Source organism: Halichoerus grypus, chromosome 3, assembly GCF_964656455.1.
Source record: "Halichoerus grypus chromosome 3, mHalGry1.hap1.1, whole genome shotgun sequence".
NCBI lineage: Eukaryota > Metazoa > Chordata > Mammalia > Carnivora > Phocidae > Halichoerus > Halichoerus grypus.
Genome location: NC_135714.1, coordinates 67,966,023 through 67,984,141, shown reverse-complemented (window position 1 = coordinate 67,984,141; position 18,119 = coordinate 67,966,023). Strand labels below are relative to the sequence as shown.

At 46.3% G+C, this 18,119-nt stretch overlaps 1 protein-coding gene across 4 annotated transcripts in view; it reads left to right on the top strand.

Annotated features, from left to right (window-relative positions):
* Positions 1-17,732, top strand: part of WDFY3 (WD repeat and FYVE domain containing 3) — a 274,441-nt gene extending 256,709 nt beyond the window's left edge. For all 4 annotated transcript variants that reach the window (XM_078068881.1, XM_078068879.1, XM_078068877.1 and 1 more), the window contains 9 exons: positions 301-455; positions 1,388-1,546; positions 2,627-2,806; positions 5,767-5,949; positions 7,062-7,158; positions 9,492-9,812; positions 10,399-10,510; positions 10,909-11,106; positions 14,347-17,732. In XM_078068881.1, coding sequence (XP_077925007.1) covers positions 301-455; positions 1,388-1,546; positions 2,627-2,806; positions 5,767-5,949; positions 7,062-7,158; positions 9,492-9,812; positions 10,399-10,510; positions 10,909-11,106; positions 14,347-14,470 — 1,529 coding nt within the window. In that variant the 3' untranslated portion in view covers positions 14,471-17,732. The remainder of the gene's footprint in view (positions 1-300; positions 456-1,387; positions 1,547-2,626; positions 2,807-5,766; positions 5,950-7,061; positions 7,159-9,491; positions 9,813-10,398; positions 10,511-10,908; positions 11,107-14,346) is intronic.
* The last annotated feature ends 387 nt before the right edge of the window (positions 17,733-18,119 follow it).

Genomic DNA, 18,119 nt, shown 5'->3' with positions numbered 1-18,119 from the left:
GCATCTCAGATTACTCTGCGCGGTCCTAATGGTCAAGAAGACAGGCCAGTTGCTAGGAGCCAAACCCAAGTCTTCAAGAGGCAGGAAAGCCGGAAGGAAGCCCTGCAGAACACCTGTCAGGGTCGATGTCCATCACCCAGCGGAGACTCAAAAGCCAAGCTCTCCCTCTAATGTCATTTTGTCCTAATGTATGTGTCAGGAGGCTTGATTCCTACAAACAAATGAAATGATGATCCCCTATAGGATCATGAGGTTCATTTTCCTTGTCCCTATTCTGATCTGTTGATTTGTTTTTTACAGAACTTAAAGAGCCTGTGGGCCAAATAGTGTGCACAGATAAAGGCATTCTTGCAGTAGAACAGAATAAGGTTCTTATCCCACCAACCTGGAACAAAACTTTCGCTTGGGGCTATGCGGACCTCAGCTGCAGGCTGGGAACCTATGAGTCAGACAAGGTTTGCATTGTTTCTTGCTCACTCATTTAATCTTGCTCTTTTGTGGTTTGGATATCCTGCTTGAAAGGGGTGGGAAGAGCCCGGTCCAAGGGCTAGTCAACCGCTCCTGCAGAGCCCAGAGGAAGGGAGAGCTTCACAGCATCAGATCAGGTTAAAGGAACTAGTGGACAAGGCAGGTTTCCTACAGAACAAGCCGCTTTTCAAAAGTTGTGTACTGAGCTCTAGCAGTTTCTCTCCCACTCAGAGAATTCCTCCAAGAGATCCTAGTCAGCCAGGTGGTCAACATTTCTGACCACTGAAAGAGCGTCTCTTCGGTGGATCACCATCTGGCCCACGTACTGTTTCAGTACTCTTAAGTGACTGATGGAAAACCTGTCAGCCCATCGCCCAGGCCGCAGCAGCTACTGTGTGGAGTCCCATAGTAGCTCTTGGAGAGGCCCTGCGGCGTGGCCGTCCAGTGCCCTGGGCTTGCCCTCTGCCAGTCTCCTCCTAACGGCAGGTGGGATCTAGCTTGCGCAAGTCTGTGCATTGCGCTGTGACACAACTCTAGTTAAGCTTCTCATTAAATGGCAGCACTCATGATCTCCGTGTACCTCTAACTGGCTGTAGCAAACACAGCCTTCTACCAGATTATCCCCTGCCTCGTACACAGCATCACATAGTCGGAACATCATTTTCCGCGACTGGAGAAACTGAAGACACCCACTAGGAGCAAAGTCCTTTTTACTATGGTTTCTCATAGCAGCTGCAGTTCGGAGGCTGTAGGGCTGGTTCAGGGTAGAGCCTCAGTGGAAATTCAGCCCGGGATGTACGTATGCGTTTGCCCGTGAGGCGCCTGCGTGGGGGCTCTCCTTCGCTCAGCGTGCTCGTTGTGATTCCGAAGTTGATAGCACTTGATGGCACGTGTGTCTCACATCTGTTTTATTTTATAGGTAGTGACTGTTTATGAGTGTTTGTCTGAGTGGGGCCAGATTCTCTGTGCAATCTGCCCCAACCCCAAGTTGGTCGTCACGGGTGGAACGAGCACAGTTGTTTGTGTCTGGGAGATGGGCACCTCGAAAGAAAAGGCTAAGACCCTCACTCTCAAACAGGTAACAGAATAAACAGAAGATGGATATATTCCATCTCGGCGGCCTGCACTCTAGAGAAACTACAAAGCTTCTTTAATAACAAGGTGCTTCAGGTATAATGGACAAAATAAAAAAAATATGTTCTTTTGCTAGAAATGGGTCTTTAAAAAGAAATGAAATGAGACGGTACTATTTCTAAAAATGATCTAAGCACCCCGTTATTCCAAATGCAAGGTTGACATTTTAGTTTGCTGATCCAGACTCTCTTGCTTACAGTATTTTCCATTTAGAAAATAGGCTTTGAAGCTAGCGTGCCAGCCAGTAACCCACTCAGTAGAAGGCACTTCTTATTTAAAACAGCCTCCTGGGGTTTGCTGAGCATACAGAAAGGATTTATGTATGACAAAACACTGTAAGCCAACTCATTATTTAAATAGTTAAATACTTAGGAACTCTTAACAGTAATCTGAATCGTCTTCTCTGAAATGCTTGCTCTCCCACATTGCCGTTTCCCTGGGTCCTGTTTCTCTTCATGTTCTAGCAGAAGACAAAAGTTCCTATTGTAGTCTGAAGAAGATCTCTTGGGCACAGACGTGTCCAGGTCAGTAACAGGAGCTCAGCACACTTCCCTTTATCTTGCTAGGACCATGTACCATCACCAGGCAGGCCTTACCGTATGTGCATTTTTTAAAGACCCATCCAGTTATAGTTCCTTAGACTAACAGGACACAGGGCATAAAAGAATCAATGCCCAGTTTAAATTCTGTACTTTGGGGGTTGGGGGGGCATAACTGATGCATCTCCATGTAGAAACGGGATGAAAAAATCTAAGCTGAGTCGCAGCTTCCATTCTCCCTTCTAAGATTCTAGCCCAGGTCCAGGAAAGAAGTGATGTAAAAATGGAAGTCAGAGCCTCCAGAGTCCCCCAGACTTCCCCGCAGCGGGATGAGGCAAGGACAGTCGGCAAAGAAGGAAGACTTTGCAGACGCTGCTGCTCCCAGCACGTGCTCCCCTCACTCCTAGTGCAGCCAGGACCTTCTGGAGCCCCTCAGGGAGCACCGTCACGGTGATCAGCCTGGTTTTTTCTCTTCTCCTTCGTAGGCCTTACTTGGCCACACGGATACTGTCACCTGCGCCACAGCGTCATTGGCCTATCACATAATCGTCAGCGGGTCCCGTGACCGAACCTGCATCATTTGGGATCTGAACAAACTGTCATTCCTAACCCAGCTCCGAGGCCATCGAGCTCCAGTTTCTGCTCTTTGTATCAATGAATTAACAGTAAGTAGTCAGTTGCCCACTTGGTTTATGGTGAGGAAAACAAGTATTTCTGGCTAATGTAAACAAAAAATGACTCTGAGTGTTTTCTAAGTTGATAGACATTCATTTCATAAATGCTACTACATGTTCCTTGATTTATGCAAAAAGCAAATGGATATTAAAGTTTGTAACTCAGAGATAATTTTGTCTTAAAATCCATTCACTGCTGCATACTTTGAAGAGCAAGATTTGGTTCAAAACAACATTCTAGAATAGGCTTTTTTAAAAACAAGGAATTTGTAGGATCTGTTAAGAATGTTAAAATTGTATTGACATTTTTATGAAATACGTTCAGAGTCTTTATTTATTATGTAAGGTGAAAAGAGTAACATTTGGGGAACCAAACGAGCAGAGTTGTTATAGAACTATTTTCAAAGTTATCCCAAACTTACTGAAGGATATTAATCTCTTCTCATAAATAAATATTTTATGTATAAATAAATGAGTCAGCATAAAATTAATGCACCAGCCTAGGAGTCCCCCATGGAGACCACGCCCACCTAAGGTGGGGTGAGGGGAGGACGGTCATTGCCGAGGTGTGTGGGGATCAGGGGAAGCTAAGGGTATGTTATACAAAGACTGAGGTCCCTGTGTCTGAGGGACAAGTTGCCACATTTGTATGTTGGTGATGCCCACATACGCAAATCGGTCTTGCAAACTGACCAGAACTCCCCAGCCTCACTGCTTCTTAGCTATGTGTACTCATTCCCTCCCTTACCCTTAGCGCTGTCCTGGGGTCCTCTTGTGTGAAATCACGTAGCCACATCATATCATCACCCACACAGACAGCTTTCCTTTGGAGGAATGCAGCATCCTTAATTTACACCAGAAAATACTAAGTAGTCAGATACCTTGTAGTCAGTCAAAGAAGAAGGAAAAAGAAATTCAGTTGTAGTGAATGGTAGGTGGTATGTCTGGTAATAGAGCCACCACACCTGGCAGGGAGGGGAGAGTATGCAGGGGTAAAAGTCAAATTCATTTTTTGGTATATCTGAAAGGTTTAAGATGCTTTTGGAACAGCACCTCGGTCCTACAAACACGTATACCTAAGAGCTTTACGAAAACCTCAGTGCAACAGAATGGCTCTGACTTGGCAGGGTTGCCCTGAGTCAGATGCTTTGTGGCACTATTTTGAGCGCTTTGTTTTGGAGTTGTTTTTCACTTGAATACTGAGAATTTTATTGACGGTCAGTTATTCCGCAGTGGATTGCCGTCGTTGCAGCCGACACCACAGGTGTGTTTGGTTTCTCCCTTTCACAGTGCTTTTGTCATCTCTTGATAACACGTGAAAAGATTGCTACTCTGTCATAGTTTTGCAGCCCGTATCAAGTCTGCCTTATTTCACTCTGCATTCTGGGCGTAAGCGACCTTGCGGCTGCCCTTTAGCTCCTCCTCTTCTGCTTTACGCCGTAGCCGCAGGATTTGCTCTGATGCTCCCTGACTGAGGCACCCTGGAGTACAGGATGAGAGCCTGGCGCGGGGCCGGAAGCAGCAGCGGCCTCTCGCCCCTCACAGAGACTGAGCCCCTTAATTACAGCACAGCTGCTCACACTCAGTGTCCGAGGTGGTGCAGTGGCTGAATCAGAGGTAGACACAGCAGTGCTTGGCTAAGTATCACTTTTGTTTGGGTTTGGGTTTGGTTCTTGCCATCTTGGTAGAAGGCCAGAGTGGGGAAGGGAGCAGTAGCAAGACCCACACAGAGGGTGGTTTGGGAGCGCCCCAGGCCTCCTCACCTTGCCGCCCTTGGCTCCCCCTTCCCTTCTTTCTTGAGTCGATGCTGCTGTTCAGCTTCCGGTTTCCCCCGCTTTTGATGGCCGGCTTCCTATTTCTGTAGGTCCTCGTGTGCCTGCCGGCTGTACTGAAAGTCCCCGGGTCATTTCTGAAGTCAGTGCCTAGCATCGTGGCTTCCAGGCTGTCTTAGCAGCGTGGTGTGGTACATAAGCTTCGGGGCCAGAAAGGGCTGGCTTCACATCTTTATCCTGTGACGTTAGGCAGGTTCCTTACAGTCTTTGCACCTGGCTTTGATCCCTCCTAAAGCGGGGCTAGTACAGGTAACCTCACAGATGTTGAAAGGATGAAATGGAATGTCAGAAGTGTCCTCTACACTAACTGACACACGGTAGATGCTCCGGAAGCGTCTTCATTCCTGTAACAGGAGTGGGTTGGAGTCTCACCAGGTTGGGTAGAGCCCTGCCTGGTAGAGTTTAAGGGAAAAGCTTGTTCTTTTCTGTCTTTGGAACTTACAAAAACCTGAGTTAACAGCTTAAGGAGTCTGCAGGTTTATCCAGCTGGCCAAGAAGTGACCTTTATTCTAATTTTCTTCTTTTTTTCCCTCATTCTCCTCCCCTTATTATGAATACAAATTGTAAAGTAGGATGCTACAGTGTTGCCAGCATTTCATCTTTATTTATTGAAAAGAGAGATATAGCTGTATCTAGACTGAAAGATTTCTCTTCTGCCTTACGCTGTTGGTGATGGGACTCATTTTGTAAAATTAAGTGGAGGTGGATTCCTGGCTCTAAATGAAAGGTATAAAGAGGTTTTGTAAACAGTGGGAGGCACAAGAGTGGTGCCCCACCTCCTTTGGTCACAGGCAGCTTTCCCCGGAGTAAAGCATGACGCAGCAGTGTGCTGGGGCATAAGCCGAGAGCGTGGAAGGGCTCCTACCCTGGTGTGCGTGCCAGACGCCCCCACGCCGCCGCAGCCGCTCACCCACAAATTCTTTAAGAGGCCTCTCTGTTCGGGGTATGTTTTTCGGTCAGCAAGCACTGAATTCCAGGCTGCCTCAGAAATCCCGAGCCACCGGTCGAAGAACTTAGAAGGTTTTTTTGAGAGCTAGGCCCAAGACTGACTTTGCTTCTGAAACCAAAATGTGGTATGAAGGGAGCAAAGAGAGTGAAGAGGCTGTTTTACCTTCTCAGGGGGACATTGTGTCCTGCGCTGGCACGCACATCCACGTGTGGAGCATCAACGGGAACCCTGTCGTGAGCGTGAACACATTCACAGGCAGGAGCCAGCAGATTGTCTGCTGCTGCGTGTCGGAGATGAACGAGTGGGACACGCAGAACGTCATAGTAACGGGGCACTCGGACGGCGTGGTCCGGGTAAGTCCGCGGTGAGGAGCCACGCTAGGTGCTTGCCGCCCTGCTTACCTGGGACCCGCGGAGCTGTCCGCGGTGCTGTCAGTGAGCAAACTCTTGCCCGGATCCAAACAGGCCTCGGCCACTGGGTTCTCAGACACCGGCAACGGCGGTGACTCGGCCCCTTCCTTACCCCGAAGCTGATCTGTTAGTGCCACTCACCACTGGACAACTTCACCCAGGGTCACTTAAGCATGATTTTCATGTCCCCGTAGATTGCTAAACACAGAAATCACTAAAGTATTGGCTTTTCGGCCTCTCAGAGGGCTTCTATGGGGAAAACAGGGACTGTCTCTTGTCTACAGAGAATCACAGCTGAAAGATGCTGTCCGAGGACTCACGTTGTCCAGTCCCTCTCTAGAATCCTAGATGATTTCACCCGAACCCTAGTTTATCCTTTTCGTAGTTTTCTTCGTGTTGGGCTTCTACAGAAAAGAGAATCCACGGAGTATTTACCTTCACAGTCTTTCCGAATACTTGGGTCTCTCTCTCAGGAGGTTTCCCTTTGTGCCTATTTTCTTGAGCTGTGCTCTTTGTAAAAGCAGAGAGCAGCTGATTGCCGCCGTGGAGTCACGGTCAATGGCTGCGCAAAGATGAGGCTCTCAGCCCCCGCCACACCACACCCTGTGCCTCAGACAACAGGCACACCCTGACGTCCGCTGTCTCCAGAGTGGTGTTTCAGATGACTCTGTTCTTGAGGCGTTTCGGGAAAAGCTCCATAGCCAAATGCGTTTGGCGATCCTGCTTATTGCGTGCCTTCATGCTTGCAAGACTCTTGGGGTTTTGTTGGAAATAAAAGTGTGCTTAGTTGAACCATGTTTTTCCAACTAACTTGACCACAGTCCTTTTCCCTTCACCACGAAACACCCATCAACATCGCATGGAACCCGGTTCGGAAAGCACTATTTATGTGCATACAGTTCTCTCCCACAGTTTTCAAGATAGAGGGAAATTTAATTAGACACAATAATAAGAGATACGTGTTTAACCCCCAACAGCTCATCTTCATCCAGTCACATATAAATTGTTTCTTTAAGCTGCTTAACGTTTTTATTTTCATACTTACTTAAATTCAGTTTTGGAGAATGGAATTTTTGCAAGTTCCTGAAACACCAGCTCCTGAGCCTGTTGAAGTCCTAGAAATGCAGGAAGACTGTCCAGAAGCACAAATAGGTATTGGATACTTTCTAATTATTCCATAGTTTTCATATTTCTTGTTTGTTTGTTTGAGGTCACTGTGGATAAACTCACATCAAACAGCATGAACAGTAGCCTAAGGTCGAGTGTGGCTGTCAGAGGCACGAGTGCCCCCCAGCTCGGGGGAGGTCGTGGGGCGGGCACCCGAGACTTCGCCAGCTCACCAGGCACTACGTGGTGTGCTATGTCATGCTTGGCTTCCTCATCCTAGTAGGGTAAATATAGCTGCTAGCTTCCCGGAGTACCAAAGGCTCAGGCCTTCACTTCTGAAAATACAGAGCACATCTGGAGGGCGCAGTGGTGGAGAAATCGGACGGCCCCCAGTCCCACATCTGTTCTGCTCGTCACTTGTCAGGCTCAGTATGGGTGACAGGCTGGCATCATGTTTGTAAGGTATTCACGGAGGCAGACCAGAATCCCCTCCCTAGGCCTGCCTTTGAAAAGGGGCTTTTATTCAAACTGAAGCTTGGTGCTCTGTGCTCCACTATCTGTTATTTGTGAAACACTTGAAGATTTTCCAGAGGAATACAGAGATGGATGATTGCTATACAGAATGATGAGAAGCGGTGCCATAAACCCAGGCTGAGATCTGCTCTGGGTTGCTCATCTCCAGAGAAGTTACCCCACTTTGATTTAGAACAATTGGTACAATAGACTTCCCCGAGAGGAACGGGGTTTTAACTTTGGCCTTCAGATTGTTTCTCCATGATTAACTTTTGTACACTGAGAATTCCGCATGAGTTTGATGATATGAGGGAAAGGACTTATTATCAGAAAGGCATAAATCACTTCTCTTTGTAAGCCGAAAATAGCTTCTACTTTCATTGCCAGAAAACAGAAATGATCCAATGGGCAGGGCATTTTAATGCTTCTCTTACCTTAATGCATGTAAGTTTCTGCAGAGTCCATTGCAGCTCCACTAAAAAGGTCATCTGGGTGTTTGGGGACATAAAATCCAGTTCAGTTCAGTAAGTACTTGGAGGTTACCTGCTGGGTGTCAGACATTGGAGTAAGCAGTCTTAGGAGAAGTGAGAAGTCTGTCCTTTCCTTTAACAAAGGTTTAAGTGAATAACACAAGAAGATGAGATGAATAAGGTAGAAGAGGTCACATTCAGGAAGGAGAGATATTGGTATGTCTTCTTTCTTCTTATATGTTTATATCATGGACAGAGGTTGATAGAAGTGGCGGAGGGGAGAGCAGCCCACAGGGAAGGGTTGACTTTGGACAGTATAGGAGTGGCAGGGCTCGAGGGCAGTCGCCTGGGTGAAAGGGAAGGCAAGCCAGTGGTTCACTGGAAATGAAAGCCGTTTCTAAGACTGCTCGTCAGTGAAGACCTTAAAGCTCGTAGTAATAAGCCATTGGAAAAAAATCAGCTAACTAGACTACTACTGTTAGTACAAGGAAGGCAAACTAAGTAATTTCTCTTAAAAAAAAATGTGTATGTATAGTGAGCTGGTGCTTGTACACTTGTTTGTACTTTCCTTTTTTTCCAATTCTGTATATTTATTTCTTATAAATTTTCTCTCCCGCAGACTCTCTTGCAAGAGAGTAGGGAGTTGGGTTAAGAAAATGCGTAGTAACGATGGGAAGAAGGAAAAACCCCACATCAGTAGATTAAAGCTTTCATCAATAATTGATTCACCTAGATTGTCATTTACACTGACTGCCACATGGAAGGCACTGTGCTTGGGGCCCCTTCTCCCAAGGTGACCACTGTCCTGTAGAAAGATTATCCAGAAGTAGTAGTTTGGGGTGAGAATTCAAACATGAGAGGCGTACAGCTGTTCAAGGAGGCCAGACAAGTGGGAGTCACTTTGGGCTGCAGGCACCAGGTGAGATTTTAGAGAAAGCAGTGTTTGAGCTGTGCCTCGACAGGTGGGTGACACGGGCACACAGCGAGGTGGGCCAGCGGCACGTGCGGCATTCGCCGCGAGGGGCAGCCGGACTCCGTGGAGCACAGAGTTGGTGCCGGCCCGCCGAGCTCCGGTAGGGAGGGTGCGGCAGGCACTGAGCTGTTCGTAAAGGCAGGTCTGGGCCACATTGTAAAGCAGGAATGGCAACCTCAGGATTTTGGCCAAAGCAGTCTTTGAACTCAGAAATTCCTTTTTTTTTTTTTTTTCCTTTTTGCTGTATGTAACCTAGCTGAAATTTCTGGTATTTTTTTTTTATTGTTATACTTAGCTTAAAATGCTATGTATATCGTGCCTTAACTTGTAGAAGAAAAACAGCAGTGGGACCAAGCTGGGTCTACCTGTAATGTGTGTGTGTGTATGTGTGTGTTTTGTCATTCTCCCCATGCCTCACCCAGGGCCAGAAGCCCAGGACGAGGACAGCAGCGATTCGGACGCGGATGAGCAGAGCACCAGCCAGGACCCCAAGGACGCACCCCGTCAGCCCAGCGGCAGCCACGCGCCCCGGGCAGCCTCCTGCCGAGCAGCGGCCGTCTGGTGCACCGACAGTGCTTCCGATGACTCCAGGCGCTGGTCCGACCAGCTCAGCCTGGACGAGAAGGACGGCTTCATATTTGTGAACTATTCAGAGGGCCAGACCAGAGCCCATCTGCAGGGTCCCCTTAACCACCCTCAGCCCAGCCCCATGGAAGTGCGGAATTACAGCCGACTGAAGCCCGGTAACTTGGAGTCTGCTGTCGGTTTCCTGCTCCTTGCGGGTGGCGTGAGGGCTGGTGGAGTGAGGCGGCGGGCTCTCGTTCTCCCTGCACCCCGTCCCTGTGACTTCAGCCTCTCACAGAGCAGGCCTCTTCAGTTCCTTACCCCACAGTGGTGCTTGCTCTACGTTGGGCATTTCTTAAAGAAAAACACCTCCCACCAAAAACTTTCTTCCTTCACAAATCCTGAACGCTTTTGGGAAAATGGGCAAGTTACTGATTACAGATAAAGAAATAAAACTGTCTTTACGGGTAGCTTGCCTGTTAGAGAGCTAGAGGCCAGGTTCTCGATTGGAGAGACTCCCTCTTCTCGCGTTGAAGATTTCCCCATCTCTGCACTATCTTTCTGACCGGGGCGCTCCCTGGCCTGGCCCACGACCAGTGTTGAGCTAGACTGCTTCACCTGCAGCCGAGGCAGCAGCTGCTGGGACAGGCAGAGCTGCTCTAACTGGACGATGCAGCACCCTAACTTTCGAGAGCACCGTATGAGGGCACCCTTACCGAATGCCGGCTTTTCTCACTTCAGGGTGTCATGTCTCTTGCACTCCAGGGTACCGGTGGGAACGGCAGCTGGTGTTCAGGAGCAAGCTAACTATGCACACGGCCTTCGATCGTAAGGACAACGCACACCCCGCAGAGATCACCGCCCTGGGCGTCTCCAAGTAAGTGCCCAACCTGGCCAGCTACCCCCCCCCCGCCCCCCGCCACGGAGTCACTTGCTTAGCCTAGGTCCACACGTGCAGACCCATCTTTGGGGAAAACAGGTGTCGTTTGCAGTATCAGACGTGGCTTGAACAGACCGATCAGAGGAAGAAATCTGCCAGTGCATGGAGTGTAAATCTCTGTTCTTCCAGGTTACAGCAAGGTTTGATCTGGAGAGCTGAGCCGAAAGTGTAAATTCGGGCTCGGTTCTATTTTTGTCTCTTCATACACACAGCCCCCACCCCAGCACACACATCCACGGAAACCTGGAGAACCTCAGGAGTGACAGCGCTGTTCAGCCACGTGGCTGCGGAGGCCTTCCCCAGGGTGACTCGGTGTCATGTCATGTCTCCTGCAGGGATCACAGCAGGATCCTCGTCGGTGACAGTCGAGGCCGAGTGTTCAGCTGGTCTGTGAGTGACCAGCCGGGCCGTTCCGCTGCTGACCACTGGGTGAAGGATGAAGGAGGGGACAGCTGTTCGGGCTGCTCCGTGCGGTTTTCTCTGACAGAAAGACGGCACCATTGCAGGAACTGCGGCCAGCTCTTCTGCCAGAAGTAAGATGAGATGCGAGCGTTTTGAGTTTCTGGGGGTCAGGCCCCCAGGATATGCATTGTGCCCTGCACAGAGCTTCTCATGTGCTCCGGGGTCCCCAGCACACAGTGCTGTGACGGTCTAAACCAGCTTCGCTTTCTCTTTGTCCTTTTATCACAGTTGTGCACCACTGCTGTCCTGTTGAAAAACAGGGAAAGAATCCTCACAAACACTTGGTCCTGCGTGACTCGGAAGGGGAAGGTGCTCCCGTTCCGCCGTGTTTGCATGTGCAGCAGTGCGGGTGTGCGCCCTCACCCGTCACCCCCGTCCCCCACGTCTTCGACTCTCCCTAAACAGCACCATATTAGTGTTTCGTGGGGTTTCCGTTTTACATAAATACAGCACACTCTCGGTACCTTCTGTAACTTCCTTTTTTTGCTCAACACTGTTACTGAACTCCACGTAAATAACTAATACTTTCATTTTAGCTGTTGTCATAGATCTTTTGTATGAATATATCAGAATTCATCTCCTTCCCTTTTGATGGACTCCTCGGGGACTGGTGCATGTTACCGGTTCTCTGAGCAGTGCTGTAGGACACACCCTTACAGATGCCCTCTCAGTAGGTGAGCTGGACTGTCCCTAGAGGAGACAGCTCCGACTGGAACGGACCGATCGTAAACTGAGCTGCACTGGTTGTGGCCAGATTCGTCTCGGGAACAGCGGTGCTGCGTGACACCGCCTCAGGCAGGCTCTGCAGGCCATCCCGGTTCTTCGGGCCGGTGTTGCCACATGGTCACTCTGGCCGCTCCGGGAGCCGCCACCACTTGCTGCTTGTAACTCGCAGCGCTGCTGAGGTGGGACAGCTTGGCATTTGCTTATTGGCTGTTCGAGTTTGCTCTTGGGTAATGTGGCCCATTTTCCTTTTAGGTTTGCCTGTCGTCCCCCCCCCCCCCCCCCCCGCCCCGGCCCCGTACTTGAGGAGTTCTTTATTTACTCTGGGTTCTAATTCTTTGTCGTTTCTACATCTCGCAGGTACCTTCTGCCAGTCTGTGGCTTACATTTTCAGTTTATATATGTTTTTTCTGGCACACAAGTCTTTCATTTTGATGTAGTCGCATCTCTTACTTTTTGTGATTTTTGCTTTTTTGTGGCTTAAGAAATCGTTCCCAGTCCTGAGATCATAAAGACAGCCTTGTTTATTTTCTTTTACGAAGTTCAGGGTTTTGTTTTTCACACTTGGGTCTTTAGGTCCAAATACACTTGGAATTTATTTGCAGGTATGGTTTGTAGTGGGGATCCTTTTTAATTCCCTTGTATGGGGAGTCCGTTGTCCCCTCACCGTTGATCTGGATGCCGTCTCTGTCTGCACTGGGGTCCCATACCTGCGTCTGCAGTCCTCTCGTTCCGTGGCAGACCACGGAAAGGATCCCGCACGTAGCACTCTCTGATGCTGAGGCTGCTTAACTCCAGAGATGCTTTCATAGAAGCATGAGCTGTATAATTGTTTTTGAGCCGGTTCCTGAGGCTTTGTGGGCACCGGCGTATTGGAAAGGGTGTGGCCCTTGGGTTTATACTGACCAAATGCTCCCTGGGTTCCTGTCCATTCTGTCATCTCAGGCAGGTTACTGACCCTCTCTGGGCCTGTTTATTTATCTGTAGAATGTGGATAATTATACCACCCCTCATAGAGGTGCTGAGAGAACGGTGAAATCATGTGTGTGAATTTTATAAAACACCAAGTGTGGAGTCTGGCAATATAGGTGTTCAGTAAAAGATGTTATTATAGTTCCTTTTCTTTTCAGATTAATGTCTTAAACCTTTTTCCTGGGAAGTCTCACTCAAGATGAGGTAGCCAGAATGTTGGTGCCAGCCATTCTTTATGGGACTTTCTATGAGGTTGGCAGAGGATTCTGTCTTAGGGTTCTGTGCTTTGAGAGGCCCACTCTACAAAACCTAGTAATCTAGTAAGTTTTGACAGTCAACACCCCTGAATGTACACTGGCACACATTATTCCTTGCCATGTTTAACTTCCCAAATATTATTTAAGGGTAGATAATTCTTTAAATTAGCCATTGCTATCAGATGTCCGGTGGAGGGTATATTTGAAAAACCAACCCCACAGTGATTGCTTATGATAGAGCAGACACAGAAGGCAGAGCAGAGCCCTGCCCACGTTCTTTGTGCCCCTCAGTTGGTGAGAGACTTTGTCAGCACTTTTTTTAATAGTTTTTTTTAGAGAGAGAGTGAGCAGTGGGGAGGGACAGAGGGAGAGAGAGAATCTTAAGCAGACTCCCTGCTGAGTGCAGAGCCTGATGCGGGGCTCCATCTCATGACCCTGAGATCGTGACCTGAGCCAAAATCAAGAGTCAGGCACTTAACCGACTGAGCCACCCAGGCTCCCTGAGAGTTTATCAGCACTTCTGAGGGTCTCGTCAAAGTCCCAGATCCAAGAAGAGCCCTTTAAACTCCTTAAGCTGGTGACACTTTGTTTATTCTCTGGACACCTTTACTCGTAGATTATTGGAGGAAAAATAATTTTCTATTTCAGTCTTATGAAAAGGCAAGCTTAAAGTGATTAAATGCCACATCCAAGGTCACACCCTGCTTTATTCCAGGAAAAGGAATACTTTTTGAAGAATTTGAACACCTCTTTTAGTAGAGTCTACTTCAAGGAATTCTATCAAGATAAACAGAAAATGAGAACATTTGGACCAGACAGAAAAGCCAAACTCCTGTTCAAGAAATCACTGAGGGGTAGATCAAACAGTGTTTAAAAGCCCAAAGGAACTTGATAGTGACCAAAGAGTCTTTTAAAACAAGTAGTAAATCTTCTGCCAAGAGAAAAAGAGTTAAGCTCCAAGTAAAGATGTTGGCATCGCTCCCAGGTTTACAGGGCCCGAGAGCCCGTCCCACACGGGAAGACTGGCCTCACAGCTGTTCAGACCCTTTGGCTTCATCCTGTAGGAAAATCTTGCCTTTAAAAAAAAAAAAAAAAAATTCAGTCACATAGAGAGCTTGCCTTGGTTTAGTATTACTTTTCTTCATAGACGAAAACAAATAATATGGTGGTTTTTTTTTTTTGGTCCCAGGTGAGCCACACACCACAAACCAGTACGTCTTTGGCATCTTCTGGCAATTATACTTCTGCTCTTGGGCATTATAGTGCCGGCTTTCTGTTCAATTTTTAAGTTTGTGTTTCTCGGCCCAGTGATCAAACGTGGCGAGGACGTGTACCTACTTGATTTTGCCTTTCCTTTAGGTGCAGTCGGTTTCAGTCAGAAATCAAACGCTTGAAAATCTCATCGCCGGTGCGCGTGTGTCAGAACTGTTACTACAACCTACAGCACGAGAGGGGTTCGGAGGACGGGCCTCGGAATTGTTGAAGATTCGACAAGCTGGTTGCCCATCACGGTCTGTAGACCCCCCCCTTCCTGATTCCCCGGTCACGGCTCACAGCTCGGAAGGCGTCTCGAAGCAGTCTCCGTTTACGCCTCTCTTCAGACCACGTGTCTGAAGCGTCGAATTCCAAGGGATCAGTGAATAAACGGGTGTAGAGTGCAGCGGTGGGGCGGACACTGTTTGGGGGAACAGCACAAGAAGAACAGGAGGTGGTTCCTAGGAGCGACTTTTCCAGTATCCAGTTCTCCCTGTTACCAGTAGCTGTCTCCAAGAGAAAAATCCTCACTTACTAACTGTCTTTTCTTGCGTCTCATTTTTATAGATCGACTCATCCTTATTTGGAAAAACCACCACCAACAAAAAAAGGCTTTTAGAAAATGGTTGTAAATCTGACTTCTTTGCAAGTAACTGTGTATATTGTAAATAGGTATAAAGGCCTTTTTTTCTAAATAAGGACTTAACTGTCTGTAACATGAGACTTCAATCTAAACCACTAACTCAGTGAACTACTTATGGTTTGTCTGACATCTCTCACAAATTAATTATAAATATGTTTTTTAAATCCTCAAAGACATTTATCTGTGGTCTTTTCTCCCCGCTTTCCAGCCCAGCCTGTGTGCCCGATGTCCTTTCTTTCAAGTTGCCCACAGTATCTCCACTTAAACTAGGCTAGTAACCAAAACAATGCGGACCTTCTTTAGGAAACAGTGTGGGAGACTGAGAGTCCTGCCATAAGATACCCTGGAAATATCTGGGCATCTTGCACCCGGCTACGCACCACCTCAGTGTTGTTCCAGTGTCCTAAGGCCCCATGTAAACTCCTGTCTGGACTGCCGTGTGGCCATAGCGTCCCCTTCTGAGCATTGCACAGTGGCGGTCAGGTGATTGATGATGCGGTGCAGGAGCCAGCCCTGCCTCAACTAATGGAAATATAGTTGCATGTAACCCACATTAGCTTCTCTTGCATAGAACATAATAAGGATGTGTCTTGGGTGACACTAATGTTCTACGATAGCTTATTTTCAAAAAAGGGTAAAAAATGAAAAAAGTGTACAGAATTAACATATAAACCTTGTTGTAAAACTGGATCATGTCAGAACTGCTTATAATTAACCTTTACCATTTAATGCCATCTACCTGAAAACAGTGAGATTTATACTGTATCAATGTCTATTTTTTTGTTTTTGCTATGAATATAATTACAGTATTTTAATATTTAGTTATTTAATTTGTTCTACTAGTTGGATACAGAACACACAAATCCGGGGAGACTAAAGCTGGTTGGGGCTTAAGAGAGAAGTTTAGTTTACAGAAAAAAGGCTTTGGTGGTGGGATTTTTTAAAATGTGTGTTATGTACATATATATATATATACATATACATATATATAAAAAACAAATGAAACAATTAATCTAGATTTTAACATTTTCAGATATTTAGTGATAATATTATGAACAATTCTAAAAGCCCTGTGATTTGAAAAAGTGTAGAATTATTTATGGCCCAAGCAAGGAAGGACAGGCCTTCACACCCTCATGGAGGTATCATACAAAGGACAGTGGCTTTGGCTTTCCCAACTTTTCATCTTTAGGCCCTGGTGACAGGCACACTTATGCACTAAAATGCACATATATGCACATGCATTCAAAAATAGGCATTGGTACAATAGTAATCTTGTACCTAATGGGCTGAAACCAGCTTAAGAACAAATTTGTTCTTCCTGATAACTAGGTCTCCAAGAGAAAATATAAAGGCTGCTTTAGTGCCTTATGCTTACTAAATTTAACCCTTTATTTACCTAGGTTTGAGCCTACAGTCTATTTATGATTACATATCAAAATTGATTAGTACACTTCCATTTCTAAAAGTTCAAATACACTTGTTAATAAAAGGATTATTGGCATTAATACTTTAACTTGAAGAAAAGTTGTGTTCTGTTTTCCTTCCTGTGTCTGAAGTGCTCCCCACACTTCCCCCTCACCCACCATCTTCAGTTCTAATAAATAATGCTGGATGTTCAACAGTGGCAGGAATTGTGCTATCATAGAATCATGGGCTTTGCCCCTGTCTGGCCCTACAGATGAGTTGTAGCAGTGTTATTCTACACTTTTTAAAAGAAGCGTCCTCCTTGTGTCTATGAACCATGTTTACCCCAAACCCAATGGCAGAGGTGTTCTTTAAAGACTTGAATATATGAATGTGTGTATGTAGTTACTTAAAGGTTATTCCTCTGTGTCATACGAAGTTATATGGGATGAACACTTTTAAACTTTCCGACACAACTTCCATAATAGAAGGTGGAAACCAAAACCCTCATGATAGTATTTCCTCTGGCAGCTGGTGCTGTGGGCAACTCTTTTATTCAGTGGGGTTTCTTTTCTTTTTGCTTTCTGATGCAGAAATCACAAATCACTCACACATGCAAGTACACTCACATACATGAACTAATTGTTCCTCTGGATGTCTTTGTGTGTTTCATGTACATTTGTTTACCAACATCTATTCTCAGCATGTACACCCACCTTCGTGTGGTCTGTATTCCTTCTCTGAGAGTACCTCACAGGGCTCCTGCCTGATCTGTGTAGTTCATTTGTTCATCCATCCATCTATTCTAACATTTGTGTGTAGCGTGGAACCGTAATGTCATGCTTCGGAAGAGGAAAATAGCTGCCCATAGCAGCCGTCCGTCTGGATAATAGCAAAACACTCTAGATAAGTTATTTTGCACTTTCTTATGTATAAAGTTGGTAGAAACTTATTTTTTGCTTTGTATCATTTAAATACATTTTGTTTTGGTAAATGAACTGTGTATAAAATATTTATGCCGTTAAAACTGTTTTTAGAAAGTATTTTTAATTTCAGCAAGTTTGGTTACTTGTTGCATGACTATTAACACAGCTGACTTTTTGTGTCAGTGCAATGTATATTTTTTTGTCCTGTTATTAACTTGTAAGCCCTAGTAATGGCCAATTATTTGTACAGCAACAGAAGTAAATTGAAGACCTGGCTAAGACTGGATTGATTGTGGACGTTTGTACTATACTGCAGAATCCAATATCTGTTCTTTGGTGGTTATGTAAAAGGCCTGAAGAATTACTATCTAGTGTGCAATCTGTGATAACTGAATGTTCATTGTGTATCTGTCTCTGATGCAAAAAGGTAGAGTAACACAATTACAATACATGATTAAATGCAATAGTCCAGGTACTTTTTTTTTTCATTTCAAATAAATACCTACTATTTACCACCCAAAGAATAAAAGTTGTTTTTAAGTTAGTTTACTCAGGGAAGGAGAAACAAAACAAAACAGAAAGCAAATACTTCCCTAAACTTTGTGTAGTTCTTTTCGAGTTGTGAATCTCTCTTTCAGAAGCTCCTGCTTACAGAAATGTTCGCTGTTAGGGTCTGGTTCAAGCCCTAGTTTGATCCATCTTTAAATGCTTTCTGCATTGAGCTTCCCAATTGTGCTGGCTTCCTGGGGCTGAGGAGTGTGTGTGGACGGCCGCAGGGAGAGACAGCTGACTTCGGGAGACACGCCTGCAAGCGCAAATGGACCCGTGGACAAAGTGCATCGTGTGGTTTTGGCTCTTTTTCACTGACCCTCATTCTCTCTCCATCACATTGTGAAGAAAAG